The 14531-nt window shown below is 44.6% G+C and overlaps 1 protein-coding gene and 1 non-coding gene across 8 annotated transcripts; one reads left to right on the top strand and one right to left on the bottom strand.

Annotated features, from left to right (window-relative positions):
* Window positions 1–277: 277 nt before the first annotated feature.
* ZNF227 (zinc finger protein 227) lies at window positions 278–10003 on the bottom strand. Of its 7 annotated transcripts, none has more exons than XM_084961016.1 (5): window positions 9775–10003; window positions 9339–9498; window positions 6189–6250; window positions 3815–3982; window positions 278–2732 (listed from the first exon to the last, which is right to left on the bottom strand). In XM_084961016.1, the coding sequence occupies exons 4-5, from the start codon at window positions 3846–3848 to the stop codon at window positions 694–696; spliced, it is 2073 nt and encodes a 690-aa protein (XP_084817142.1). In that variant the 5' UTR covers window positions 3849–3982; window positions 6189–6250; window positions 9339–9498; window positions 9775–10003; the 3' UTR covers window positions 278–693. The 7 variants fall into 7 exon arrangements, with proteins under 7 accessions (XP_084817142.1, XP_013844112.1, XP_013844113.1 ...); XM_013988658.2 differs by having other exon boundaries at window positions 3815–3941; XM_013988659.3 differs by having other exon boundaries at window positions 9968–10003.
* A 1644-nt stretch (window positions 10004–11647) lies between these two features.
* LOC146402383 (U6 spliceosomal RNA) lies at window positions 11648–11754 on the top strand. Its single transcript, XR_014808714.1, has one exon. It is a non-coding gene; the product is annotated as a U6 spliceosomal RNA (small nuclear RNA).
* Window positions 11755–14531: the final 2777 nt, after the last annotated feature.

Here is a 14531-nt window from a genome sequence, read left to right as displayed (position 1 = left end):
CGTATTCGGGACCTCTTCCACCACCCATAATGACAGGTTTACCCTCTCCTATATGATGTTTGCACAGAGTTCCACTGGATCAACAAATCATAAAAGACTTTGGTAACCCACCTGATTATTTGTTTGCTATTATAAACAAGGATGCAATGAACACTCTTTTATATACATTTGCAGCAGATAGTATTTACTTCCAAGATCAAAGGTTCCTCTCTGGGGATCGATTCCTTAGTTTTAATCCAATATGTCATATGAAATAAAACGACCATATTACAAATTCTTGGCTACAGGAAATCATCAGTAATTTTATTCATTTCATTTTTCATAAGTTTGACAGCTTTGGTAAAAATGGGTCCCTGTAAATAAGTATAAAATGGAAGCCGAAGGAAAAATAATCCCGAACTCTTTGACCTCCCCCCCAGAACTCAATAGTCTATGGCAAATATCCTTTTCACATATTAGTGTTAGGCATATATTCACTTTGAAAGATCCTTTATATCAAGTGGATCTTACCAAGAGGGTTACAACCGATTCCTCCCCTATGGCTATGGCATCATTTTAATGGATTTGTTAGAAAGAGTCCATCTGAAGGAAGCCCTCTCCACTCTCGATACTTCATGGTTCATCACCTGTGTGGTCGCTGCAAAAACCTGAAGGTGTGTCTCCTGACTAAAGCCATTAACACACTTCTCCTTTTCAAAGATTCTTGCCAGCGTGGACTTTCTGGTGGTATGTGAGCCGGGAACGGTGAGTGAAGTCCTTACCACAGACGGCACACTTGTATGGTTTTTCTCCCGTGTGGACCCTCCGGTGGGCCTGAAGCCGTGAACTCTGACTGAAGCCCTTCCCGCACTCCTCGCATTTAAACAGTTTCTCCCTCGTGTGGACACTCAGATGGACGCGAAGGTTTGAGGGGAGACTGAAGGCCTTACCACACTCCTCACACTTATGGGGTTTCTCTCCTGTGTGGACCCTCTGGTGATGGCGAAGATTCAAGCTCCTCCCGAAGCCTTTCCCACACTCCTCGCATTTGTAAGGCTTTTCGCCAGTGTGGCCTCGCTGGTGGTATATGAACTGCGAACTGTACCTGAAGCCCTTTCCGCACACATCACATTTATACGGCTTCTCCCCAGTGTGGACCCGCTGGTGGGACTGGAGACCAGAGGACTGACTGAAGCCCTTCCCACAGATGCTACACGTGTAGGGCTTCTCCCCAGTGTGGACTCTCTGATGCACACGGAAGTCTATGGCCTGACTGAAGCTCTTGTCACACTCCTCACATTTGTAGGGTTTCTCGCCTGAGTGGACTCTCTGATGCGCGTGAAGATTTGACCTCCAACTGAAGCCCTTCCCACACTCCTCACACTTATACGGCTTCTCTCCGGTGTGAATGACCTGGTGCAGCTTAAGGTTTGAACTGTAACTGAAGTCCTTACCGCACACATCACATCTGTAGGGCTTCTCCCCAGTGTGGACTCTCTGGTGGGTCTGAAGCTTGGATGACTGGCTGAAGCCCTTCCCACACGTCTCACACTTGAACCGTTTCTCCCCAGTGTGGACGTTCTGGTGGACCTGCAGATTTGAAGCCTGACTGAAGCCCTTCCCACACTCTTTGCACTTGTAGGGTTTCTCCCCGGTGTGGACTCGGAAATGGATGTGAAGGTCCGTATTACGGGTGAAGCCTTTCCCACACGCCTCACACCTGTACGGCTTCTCGCCAGTGTGGACTCTCCGGTGGCATATCAAGGGGGAATTGTGACTGAAGCCCTTGCCGCAGACATCGCACTTGTAGGGCTTCTCCCCCGTGTGGACCCTCTGGTGGATGTGATAATGCGCGGCCTGCGTGAAGCCCTTCCCGCATGCCTCACACCTGTAGGGTTTCTCTCCCCTGTGGACCCGCTGATGAACACGGAGGTTAACGCTCCACCCGAAGCCCTTCCCACACTCCTCGCACCTGTAGGGTTTTTCTTCAGTGTGGACTCTCTGGTGGCACTGAAAATTTGAACTCTGACTAAAGCATTTGCCACACTCCTCGCATTTGTAAGGCTTCTCTCCCGTGTGCGTCCTGTAGTGGATGATGAGCCCCGTGCTGCTGCTGAACCCCTTGCCACAACTGTCACACCGAAAGGACTTCTCTCCCGTGGGATGAGACTGAAAGGAGTTGTTCCTGAGACAATCACCAGATTCGGGACATGTATTGACTTTCTCTCCCAGGGGAACTTTCTGCCGAGCTTGCAGAGGGCAGCCTTCCTCTCCTGTGTAAACCCTCTGAGGCACTGGAAGCACAGGGCTGTAGCTGAAGCCCTTCCCACAGTCACCACATGGATGCAGTTTCTCTCCTTTGGCGGGTTTCTGTTCTGTGTCAGTTCTAACACCATCATTGAGTGGTGATTTCTTCACAGAGGCTGCACATGTACGGAGGTTATGTTTCCCTCCACTCTGACTCTGTGACTCACTCAGATATGTTTTCCCATGAGAATCCTGGGTTCTCAAAATCAAAAACTCTTGATCTTCAAGGTAACTGGAGTTATCGCCTTTATGATTCATTATGTGGGGCTCATTTTCAAAAACATGGAGGGAGCCACCTTGCGGTAACTGGGAACTCTTCCTCTGAAGTCGCCGGGTTAGGTCACCCGCAACCTGTTTCCAGATTTGCCAGCAGGACAGCTCTTCATGTGAAAGGTATTTTAATGCAACTTTTCGAAGAGTCTCCATTTCATTTGGATTCTTGCTGCCTGCAAGAAAAAGCCACATTCAGAAGTGAGGACGAGTAAATGCTTTATTCAGAAATATAAGGATTTTGGAGTTCCCATTGTGGCTCAGTGGTAACGAACCTGACTGGTAATCCCTGAGGACACAGGTTCGATCCCTGGCCCCACTCAGTGGGTTAAGGATCCAGCAATGCTAGGGCTATGGCGTAGGCCTGCAGCAACAGCTCCAATTTGACCCCTGGCCTGGAAACTTCCACATGCCCTGGGTACAGCCCTAAAAAGACTAATTAATTAATTGATTTAGGTGGCAACCTAATTTGTGTCTACATACATAGATAAAATTAGATTTAGCCAATGTCTGTTTACATCATATTTCCTACACCGCTTACTGCAAATGACGTTTGTGCTGAAATGTGAGGAGGACTTGATAAGAGATGCTGATGGTTTCTGTCCTTGTTCTATTTTATTCTATTTCACTGGGAAAAAAAGAAATGCTAGTACAATGAACTAAGTTGTCTCCACGACGCACCATAGTATTTGAAAGACAAAGCAGAGAAGCTAAGCTGCCCATTTACAGCTCATTTAAAACTAGCTTTCCTGAAGTTCCATAGTGGCTCAGTGGGTTAAAGATCTGGCACTGTCACTGCTGTGGCGCTGGTCATAGCTGTGGTGTGGGTTCCATCCCTGCCTGGGGAACTTCCACATGTTAAGAGCATGGCCAAAACAAACAAAACTGGATTTCTCACCTGAGGGATTACTGATCTTTTGGACTGGCTAATTCCGTGTGGTGGGGTTGTCCTGTGCACAGTAAGAGGTTTAAACCATCACCAGCCACTAGCTGCCAGGAGCACCCCTCCCCCAGCTGTGACCATCCAAAGTGTCTCCAGACATTGCCAAATGTCCCCAAGGAGGCAAAATCACCCCTGGAGAGAATTCTGCCTTAGCAGGGAGGGACAAGAAAAACCTGCGGATTAGAAAAACTTGCAGCTCCAAGGGTCAGGGAACCATTTGAAAAGATTCAAAGCTTTCAACAACAGAGCACCAGGGACTCTTGGGGGTGGGGGGGGACGGGGTTGAGGTTCAGGTCAGAGGGCACCCGTCCTCACCTACTGAGAGCAGGTTCCGGAAGTTCTCCAGCATTACGTCCCGGTACAGCTTCCTCTGGGTGGAGTCCAGCAGCCCCAGCTCCTCCTCGGTGAAGGTCACGGCCACGTCCTTGAAGGTCACTGCCTCCTACAACACCACACACAGTAACCTAAATCTGACAACCTCCACTGGAAGAAGGGCAGCATCGAGAAGGATAAAAATTACCCCAAAATCGGTTATCAATTTGGAGAGACTCCCAGGAGTTTTCAGTCCCAACCATTGTCCCTCTCAGTGACAGTGACGTTGCCTCCCTGCCTCCCCACTGCGTCACTGTTTATTGTTTGCTAAGTTTACAGGCTTTCAGCATTGCTACAGGACAGGCACATAGCTCCTCCTCTGCACTTTTAAGGCAGAGCCTTGTCCACCCACTGCCGCATGCGCGTGGAGACGGTGAAGGCACAGGCCGAGTTCAAATTTCAAGGTTTTAATTACAGGCCCTTGGCCAGATTCCTTCACCTCTCATTATCTCAATCTCCTCTTCTGTATAATGGTGTCACAAAAGAGCGCAAAAGGATTAGATGAGTGAATGTCTGTAAACCACTCACAAGGGCTCCTGGCTCATGACAAGTGCTCGGGAATGGGAACAAGTAGTGTCATCAGAATCTCTTTCACTCCAACTGTGACTACCCTAGTACAGTATTCCCTAGGATTGATGTTTAGTGTTAATCAATCCAAATAAAGCACAATTAGCTACAGATTTTCGCTTATAATCAAAGCTGCAAAGATCCTTTTACAGAGAGCTTAGCCAAGTTACAGCAATTGCAAAGTCATAAAGCATGCACTGTAAAATTTCTGAAAGGCAGATTGCCCTCTCAAAAGGTTTTTCCAGTTCACCTTTCATGTGAGAGGGTACAGATGTTCTTGAATCTCTAGACTGGCCAAATAGGACACAATTCCTAATCTCTGGAGTTCTCTGGTGTCACAGCAGGTTAAGGATCTGGCATCATCACTGCTGTGGCTATGGTTTGATCCCTGGCCCAGAAACTTCTGCATGCCACAGGCACAGACAAAAAAAAAGAAACAAACAAACAAAAAAACTTCAGGGTGGGAGAGACAGATTGGGGGTTTGGGACTGGCATATTCACACTGAGGTATATGGAATGTTTGGCCAACAGGGACCTGTTGTATAGCACAGAGAACTCTACCCAAAATTCTGTGATAACCTATGTGAGAAAAGAATCTGAAATAGAATGGGTATGTGTATATATACCACTGAATCACTTTGTTTTACAGTAGAAATTATCACAATGTTGTAAATCAACTATACTTCAATAAAACTTAAAAAGGCAAACAAAAAATTCTTCAACAATCTAAGCAGAATAAACAGAAAGCTTTTATTCATATTTGCACACATTTAGTTTTAGGGTTTTTTAAAGTTTTTTTTTGGCTGTGCCCACGGCATGTGGAAGTTCCTGGACACACAGTAGTGACTTGAGCCACAGCAGTGACAATCCCAGAACCTTAACCTACTGTGCCACCAGGCAACTCTCCACATTTAGTTATTGATGATCATTATTGACTTCGTAAACTTACTTCCCTTTTTTTGTGACATTCCTATTCATTTTTTTTTTGGCCATGCCTGAGCATTTTTTTTTCCCCCAGGCCAGGGATAGAACCTGTGTCACTGCAGGAACCCAAGCCATAGCAGCAACAATGCTGGATCTTAACCTGCTGAGCTACCAGGAGTATCCTTTTTTTTTTTTTTGTCTTTTTAGGGCTGCACCCTCAGCAGGTAGAAGTTCCCAGGCTAGGGGTCGAATCAGAGCAACGTCAGCATGGCCACAGCAACACCAGATCCGAGCTGCATCTTTGATCTACACCACACCTTATGGCAACACTGGATCCTTAACCCACTGAGCAAGAACAGGGATCGAACCTGCATCCTCTTGAATACTAGTCGGGTTTGTTACTGCTGTGCCACCATGGGAACTCCTCTACAATTTTTTTAAAGATTGCTTTGTGAAATCACAAAGATGGTAAAACACTCACACACCAAGTCTGGTACACAACATGCACCCAAGATGTGTTGTGTTCCATTAACCTTTCCAACGAAGAGAAAAAAGATGTGCCTATTTGAGAAATAAAATCCCAACTTAGGGAACTTCCTCTTGTGGCTCAGCAGGTTATGAACCCGAACAGTATCCATGCGGATGTGGGTTTGCTCCCAGGCCTTGCTCAGTGGGTTAAGGATCTGCCATTACTTGGCTGTGACATAGGCTGGTAGCTACAGTTCTGATGTGGCCCCGGCCCGGGAACTTCCATATGCCGTAAGCACCCCTTCCCCCGCTTCCCCGCATAAAGCAATTAAGAGACAGAGAGTTATGCCTTACTTACCTGAAATTTGGTCATTTTCTCCCATTCCTTCTGGAGAAGGTCAGAGTCCTGAGAAGGCATAACTGGGGAGGGACAAGGAAGCCATGAGCTGCAGGCCAGGGCTGCCATGAGCCCATGTGGGTCTCTGCAGCCACATACAGCATGGAAAGCAGAGCTTGGCCTAGACTACAGCTGTCGACAGATACGTCAGCTTGGACAGTAAACAACCTGCACAACCAAACTCAGTATCCTTACAATAAAGGTTAAAGGGGGAGATGGGCTGGTCCTGGTTGAGGAAGAACTGAGAGAGGGAAAAGAGAATGGGGGGTGGGGAATGGGACAATCGTTGAGCTACAGAGGAAAAGTATGTAATGAAAGGGGATTTTAAGAGAATTGGTTGTATGAGATGAATGATACCCTGTGGTACTTTGCAAGAGAATTCAAGCCAAGTTTAAATTTCTTAGAATTAAAAAAAAAAAAAAGGAACTGAGAGGCAATGTAATGACATGTGGGTTTAAAAAAAAATGTGGGGTGTTCCCGCCGTGGCTCAGTGGTTAACGAATCCGACTAGGAACCATGAGGTTTCGGGTTCGATCCCTGGCCTCACTCAGTGGGTTAAGAATCCAGTGTTGCCGCGAGATGTGGTGTAGGTGGCAGATGAGGCTCAGATCTGGCATTGCTGTGGCTCTGGTGTAGGCTGGCGGCTATAGCTCCGATTCGACCCCTAGCCTGGGAAGCTCCATATGCCATGGGAGCGGGCCTAGAAAAGACAAGACAAAAAAAAAAAAAAAAAAAAAAAAAAATGGGCTCTGGAGTCAAGTACCAAATCCTAGAAATGAAATTACCCATCCCTGTAACATCGAGGGTATTACAAACCCCTCTCTGTGCCCGGCTTCAGTCATCTGAACAATAGGGTAAGAAGAGAATCATAAATCATACCCCCCCCAGAGGGTCAGCCCAAGTATTCAATGAGTACATGGAAAATTCTAAAAATCCAAGAGTCCCTTTTTCTTACACCTGCAAAAAGGCAGATAATTCTTTGCATCCTAAACTGTATTTGCAAACGTCTTTTATAACAACAACAAAAAGGAGTTCCCTGGTAGCCTCGTGTTAAGGACTCAGTACGGTCACTTTTGTAGTGAAGGTTCAATCCCTGGCCTGGGGTCTTCCACATGTGGCCAAAACAACAACCAAAGAGACCTGAAAGGCATCTGGACTTCATATATAATTGCTCACCTATTAAAGTCACTTTCATTTTCTGAAAGCTCTAATTCTGACTTAAAATTTCTTAACAATTTGTTGCCCAGCTAATAACATTTTACCCACACTCATATTAGTTTTCCAAAAAGTATCACTTAAGTCGATTTATTTCAGTGAAGCCAGAAAAGGCTTATTGGTAGAAAGCTTTTATCCTATGTGCATGGAGATGAAAACACACACACAGACAAAAGAAAAAGAGACAAAATAAAAATCAAGAAACAAGGAAAACAGGAGTTCCCATTGTGGCTCAGCAGAAACGAACCCAACTAGTATCCATGAGGATGCAGGTTCAATCCTAGGCATCGCTCAGTTGGGGATCTGGCATTGCCAAGAGCTGTGCTGCAGGTCATAGATGCAGCTCGGATCTGAGTTGCTGTGGCTTAGGCAGCTACAGCTCCAACTCCACCCCTAGCCTTGGAACTTCCATATGCCGAGGTGTGGTCCTAAATAAGCAAAAAATAAAAATAAAAAATAAAAAACAACTGAATGTCTCCAAAACAAAGAAAAAAAATCGTCACCTTAACATCTATGATGATTAATCTAAATGATTATTTACATAAGAGAAGACAAAGACATTACAGCTGGAAAAAAAAAAAAAAAAAAAGAAACAAAGAAAATTTATGACTAAATGAACCCTGAAGGAAGCAATGGTAAGAAAACATGTAAGCAGGCGTTCCCATCGTGGCTCAGTGGTTAATGAATCCAACTAGGAACCATGAGGTTGTGGGTTCCATTCCTGGCCTCGCTCAGTGGGTTAAGGATCTTGTGTTGCCGTGAGCTGTGGTGTAGGTCACAGACTCGGCTCAGATCCCGCGCTGCTGTGGCTCTGGTGTAGGCCAGCAGCTACAGCTCCAATTGGACCCCTAGCCTGGGAACCTCCATTTGCTGGGAGCGGCCCTAGAAAAGGCAAAAAGAGAAAAACAACCACAACAACTAAAAAAACATGTAAGCATGTTGGTACAATCTTTGTTAAAAAAAAAAAAAAAAAAAAAACTTCCAAGGACAATATGACAAATTTTGAGTGTGGTTATTTAAAAAAAAAAAAAAAGCCTACAATTAAAAAAAAGGTGGTAAGGGGGAGCACCATCAAATTTCAAATATATTTTCAGTCTCTCTTTTTTTGGGGGGGAATGAGTGAACATGCCGATTAAATTCAGTATTTGTTGAGACAAATACCACTTTTTTTTTTTTTGTCTTTTTTGTTGTTGTTGTTGTTGTTGTTGTTTCTATTTCTTGGGCCGCTCCTGCGGCATATGGAGGTTCCCAGGCTAGGGGTTGAATTGGAGCTGTAGCCACCGGCCTACGCCAGAGCCACAGCAACGCAGGATCCGAGCCGTGTCTGCAACCTACACCACAGCTCACGGCAACGCCGGATCGTTAACCCACTGAGCAAGGGCAGGGACCGAACCCGCAACCTCATGGTTCCTAGTCGGATTCGTTAACCACTGCGCCACGACGGGAACTCCCACAAATACCATTTTTAAAAGTCAGAATACAAGACCATATAATTTCCAAATCAGCTGAGGGTAAATAAAAGGGAATAAACTGAAGTGAAGACAATAAAGGAGGGAAAAAAAATGGATAGCACAGTGAATTTGAATATATATTATAAAAATACTTTAAAGATTTTCAAAATGAATAAGCAGAATATTTTAAAGTATATATAGAGTACTTTAACGAAATATTTATATATCATATATATACTTTAAAACATTTATTTTTATTTTTGTATCTTTAAAATGTATGTAAGTGGGAGAGAAATCCAAACATACATATTAACAAGCAGATTAAACAGTCTCAGGTTTATTCAACAAATAACATTTTCTTAGTAATAATTTACTGAATGAAGGAAACCTGCGGATTAACTGAGAACTGATGCCAGAACAAGAAGGAGCTTTCAGTAATATTTACCTGGGGCTACGGTGAGAGAGGGCAAAAAGGGCCTCCTTCCCCTCTCCGAACTCAGGAGTGGCGAAGAATACAATGCGGTGGGACAGCGCGACTACGTCCGTCTCCCGGAAGAACTGCAGCGGACATCCCCAAGCACTAGCGCGGAGTGACTCAGTGCTTCCTAAAAAGAGATCAGTAAAAGCTCGGGAAGAGCTCGGCCTCCTGATGGATGACAGAAGGGCCATGGCATTGCTACTGGGGCGTCCAGTCAAAACGGCGCTGGTGGGAAAATTAACTGTATCAATAGCAAGAGCCAACACGTTAAGCGCTACCGGCGATCTAAGCTGTTGACAGATCTCACTTAATTCTAATCACAACCCCACCCAGCAGTTACCATCTCTCGCTATCTTATAGAGGAAAGCAGTGGGCACGGATAACAACTAGCCAGATATTATACCGGTAGAAGTAGCAGCGCTGCGTCGTAAGCGGAGGAGGAAAGCAAAGGGAATCCACACTTCCGCCCGCCGCCTCTCAGCCTCCACCGGGGGCCGCGACTTCTCCATCCTAAGACAGCCGACTAGGTAGCGACTAGTCCCCACGCTCTGGCCGAAAAGGCTCAGAGGGGTCGTAGGAGAGCAGGGTTGACTCACCTCCTGGACCATAAAGATGGTGGCTGCGTCCTTTTCCCGGGCCGGAAGAGCGTCTGACTACCGAGCTCCCCGGAACTACACTTCCCAGAAGGCCCATGAACCAAGGGCCGCAGACCCTTGCGTCGGGACAGGGTTGGGGGAATACATTTCCCAGAACTCCAAGGGAAGGAAGGGCCTTCCCCGCCCACTTAGAGGTTCTAAAGGAAACGGAACAACATGAACTCCAGGGAGTTCTCAGCCAGCAACTTTCAGAGACACCTTCACTCGGAGGACCTGAAGCAGTTCTCTGATGCCAGCTGCCCTAGTTCTTTCTCATTGATAGGAAGTATTTGAAGAGTCATTGTCTTTATTTTTTTATATCTTTGGTCTTTTTAGGGCCGCACCCACGGCATATGGAGGTTCCCAGGCTAGCGGTGCTGTAGCTGCCAGCCTACGCCAGCCCCACAGCAACGCCAGATCCGAGCCGTGTCTGCAGCCTACACCACAGCTCATGGATACGTCAGATCCTTAACCCACAGAGCGAGGCCAGGGATTGAACCTGCAACCTCATGGTTTCTAGTCAGATTCGTTTCTGCTGCGCCATCACAGGAACTCCTGAAGGGTCAGAATCTTAAAAGGACTGTAAGAAACCCTACCAGGAAAAAAAAAAAAAGGGGGGGGTGGTGGATAAGAGCCTTGATAATGCATTTTTAGATACTTTTTATATACAAAAAGAATGGAAGACCAAAAAAAAAAATAGGAGTTCCCATCGCGGCTCAGTGGTTAACGAATCCAACTAGGAACCATGAAGTTTCGGGTTCGATCCCTGGCCTTGCTCAATGCATTAAGGATCCAGCGTTGCTGTGAGCCGTGGTGTAGGGCGCAGACGCGGCTCCGATCCCGCGTTGCTGTGGGTCTGATGTGGGCCAGTGGCTACAGCTCCGATTGGACCACTAGCCTGGGAACCTCCATACGCCGTGGGAGCGGCCCCAGAAAAGTCAAAAAGACAAAAAAAGACCAAAAAAAAAAAAAAAAGAATGGAGTTCCCGTCGTGGCTCAGCAGTGAGGAACCTAACTAGTATCCATTTTGACTGTCTCTAATTTATGTATCCTGTGTTTATCCTTTGAGAAGAATATTTGCTAACTTGTTATGGGTGGTCATTCTTATTTAGAATATTTTAATGATCTAAAATATTATCAATAATTGTATGTCAACTTTTGAATGCTATGAAAAAATTGGTCAATTTTGCAACCGATGAAAGTGAGATAAAAGGATCACTAAAGGTTCTATTGTTCCCCTTTATTGTTTCCTTAAATCCATTTCAGGAATTCTGAATAAAATCTAACTGAACTGCAAGCCCCTGTTTCAGGATGTTGAGTGGCTACACCAGCCACAAACACTGAAGAACTTCATCTGCCAGTCTCCCACTGGTTGCTAAGCACACTCTAAAGAACGGGACATTCTCCCTCAACAAAGGAGCACATTAGCTAAAGAAGAGACACATCAGAAACCAAGATACAGAAGACTTTCAAGTCAAGTTCCAAATAAAGAAACCAAATCCAGGAGTTCCCTGGTGTTGTCACTGCTGTGGTGTGGGTTTGATCCCTGGCCCAGAAACTTCGGTGTGCCATTGGTGTAGCCAAAAAAAAAGAAAAGAAAGAAAAAGAAAAAATAAATAAATTCGTAATTATTGCTCTCCAGTGCTCGCTTTCGAAGCACATATACTAAAATTGGAATGATACAGAGAAGATTAGCATGGCCCCTGTGCAAGGATGACACAAAAATTTGTGAAGTGTTCCATACTTTTATAACATGAGCAGGAATTGAGCCTTTATATTTTAAGCCACCAAAATAAATAAATAATTATTGCTCTCCAAATCTCACTGTTTCTATGTCCCTTAGCTTTCTTCTATACATACTTGATCTTCTTGGTTGCCACCTATGAAAATCCTGAAGTTATTAACAGTTGCTTTCTTTTGCTCTCCACATATCAATTTACGCTAATGGATTTTAAATTCTGGTGACTCCATGACTGGGGATGTTTTCAGTTTAAACTATTTTAGTAGTTTTTGTTGTGGCTCATCGGTAATGAGCCTGATTAGTATGCATGAGGAAGACGGTTTGATCCCTGGCTGCATTCAGTTAAGGATCTGGCCTTGCCTCAAGCTGTGGTGTAGGTCACAGACGTGACTTGGATCTTGCCTTGCTGTGGCTGGGGCATAGGCTGGCAGCTACAGCTCCGATTCCACCCCTAGCCTGGGAACTTCCATATGCCGCAGGTGTGGCCCTAAAAAAAAAGACAAAACAAACGATTTTAGCTCTTCCTCCTCCCAATCTCCCCCAAAGCATTTTGTGTGAGAAGGGGAATGGATACAAGATGGGCAAAACATTCACGAGGGTTGCAGATGGCTGATGAGGGTGGGGGGAAGGTTTTATTATGCTATTTTCTCTGTGTATATTTGGGCCTTAATAAAAATTTAAGGAAGAAATACCATGTATAATACAGCTCCGATGCAAATGCATTAAAACCATTAACAGTGGTTATCTCTAAATCCTGATGTTATGGTAATTTTTATTATTACTTATTTTGCCACACTGGCAGCATGCAGAAATTCCCAGTCCAGTGATCAAACCCATGCCACAGCATAACCAGAGCCACAGCAGTGACAATGCCAGATCCTTAACCCACTGAGCCCCCAGAGAACTCCAATTCTTTCTCTCTTATATTTATATATTTCCTAATCTCTCTATACGGGCATACAGTCCTATAATGAGGATATAAACTACAAAGCCCCAAACCACCTCACAAACCTAATAGCAAACAGACTTCCTTAAACTATACACAAGACTATTTCCTACAATTAAAAAAAAAAAAAAAAGGTACAGCATAGAGATTAAAAACACAAACTTGGAGTTCCCTGTTGTGGTGCAGTGGAAACAAATCTGACTAGGAACCATGAGGTTTCAGGTTCGATCTATGGCCTCGCTCAGTGGGTTAAGGATCTGGCGTTGCCATGAGCTGTGGTGTAGGTCACAGACACAGCTCAGATCTGGCATTGCTGTGGCTCTGGCATAGGCCAGAAGCAACAGCTCTGATTAGACCCCTGGCCTGGGAAACTCCATATGCCGTGGGTGCGGCCCTAAAAAGACAAAAGACAAAAAAACAAAACAAAACAAAACAAAAACACCCACAGACATGAGGCTGCAACTCCTTGGTTCAAATGATAGTTGTGCCTCTAACTAGCTGTTAAGTCTTGGGCAAATCAGATAAACTCATTAAGAGCAAATTAAAAAAAAAAAAAAAGGATTTCCCTTGAACAAAGTTCTGTTTTTTTCCTGTTTCCTTTTTCTTAGAGCAATTCTATAAGAAACCCAATGGTTGGGTCGCCTTTCTCTAATCTTTTGATATGCATGTCAGAAGCTAAGTAAGGCTCTTACCAAGTTTACAACCTAGGAGTGCTTCAAAAGTTCTGAGGTTTGTTCCTTTTGAATGTAAGGGAGTTTAAAGGAGGTGTCTTTCTGAGCCGTAAATCTGCTAGCAGAGGAGTACAGATAAATTTCATTATTCCTTCGGAGAAAATCAATTAACAACGACTAGATTTTCAAGCAAATTTAGGAATGAACTCATCAGAGAATTTGTAACAAATGAGGCAGTCACGTCCTCTTACAGGAGGACAAGATATCATTTAATCTTGAGAATGTTATGTACTGAGTGGTAAAAAAACAGAATAGTATAAAAAGCTCATCATTGTTTGACCGTATAAATAGGGTTAAATTTCTTATTTTGTAATTTCTTCCCACAAATTATCTACAATACTGTACTCTGGAAATGCTTATTCAGTAATAGGACTGCTTTCTTTCCTACTTTGTGTAGAGAGGACTTTCTGCGTTGGTAGGATGTTTTATTTCTCCAACAATACCTCTGATTTCTTAACTGCTAAAAAAATTATTATTCTATTTATATTTATATTAATAATGTATAATTATATAATTTATATAATAATAATTATTATTTATTATTTTTTAATAATTATTTTTTTTAAAGAAGAAGAAAAAGAGAGCTCCCTCTGTAGCGCAACGGGATCGGCGGCGTTTTGGGATCCCCTGGGACGCGGGTTTGATCCCAGGCGCAGCACTGTGGCTTAGGGATCCGTCGTTGCCGCAGCTTCGGCTTAGGTCGCATCTGTAGCTCCGATGTGATCCCTGACCCTGGTGCTCCTTATGCCACAGGGCGGCCAAAATGGCCAAAAAGAAAGAAAGGAAAAAAAAAAAAGGAAAAGGAGCCTACCTCATAAGGCTGTAGCGGTCATCTAATGCGTTGATTTGTATAAAACGATAAAGAACTACCATTAAATGACACTACTTTTATAGAGATGAGGGTAGTGAAGCCAAGAGACACTAAGTAACTCACATTACGTTATACTCCGCTAGGAGGTGGCAGAATAGGCTGATAGGTGAGGGAAGCCGGCTGGAGCGCCGGGAAACTTTCAAACTAGGCGACACTCGACCCGGGCACCAAGTGCTCCGAGCGAGAGGCTCAGCGGAAGAGAACGCAAACTTTCGCAACCCCATGTTCTGCAACAG

This window comes from Sus scrofa, chromosome 6 (assembly GCF_054392235.1).
Source record: "Sus scrofa isolate SSC_HxYL_T2T_F1_AM1 chromosome 6, Sscrofa_HxYL_maternal_Yorkshire_Landrace_v2.0, whole genome shotgun sequence".
Lineage (NCBI taxonomy): Eukaryota > Metazoa > Chordata > Mammalia > Artiodactyla > Suidae > Sus > Sus scrofa.
Note: the sequence above shows the minus strand (reverse complement) of the source record. Positions and strands in the feature narration are given on the sequence as shown.

What these genes read in the sequence shown, in the direction of transcription:
- ZNF227 (XM_084961015.1), bottom strand. Translation starts at nt 6,296, where the DNA reads ATGGCAGCCCTGGCCTGCAGCTCATGGCTTCCTTGTCCCTCCCCAGTT. An exon ending in AGAAAATGACCAAATTTCAG is followed by an intron (nt 3,942 to 6,188) that starts GTAAGTAAGGCA and finishes GTGGTGTTGTAG; the next exon opens with GAGGCAGTGACCTTCAAGGA. An exon ending in CCGGAACCTGCTCTCAGTAG is followed by an intron (nt 2,733 to 3,814) that starts GTGAGGACGGGT and finishes TTTTTCTTGCAG; the next exon opens with GCAGCAAGAATCCAAATGAA.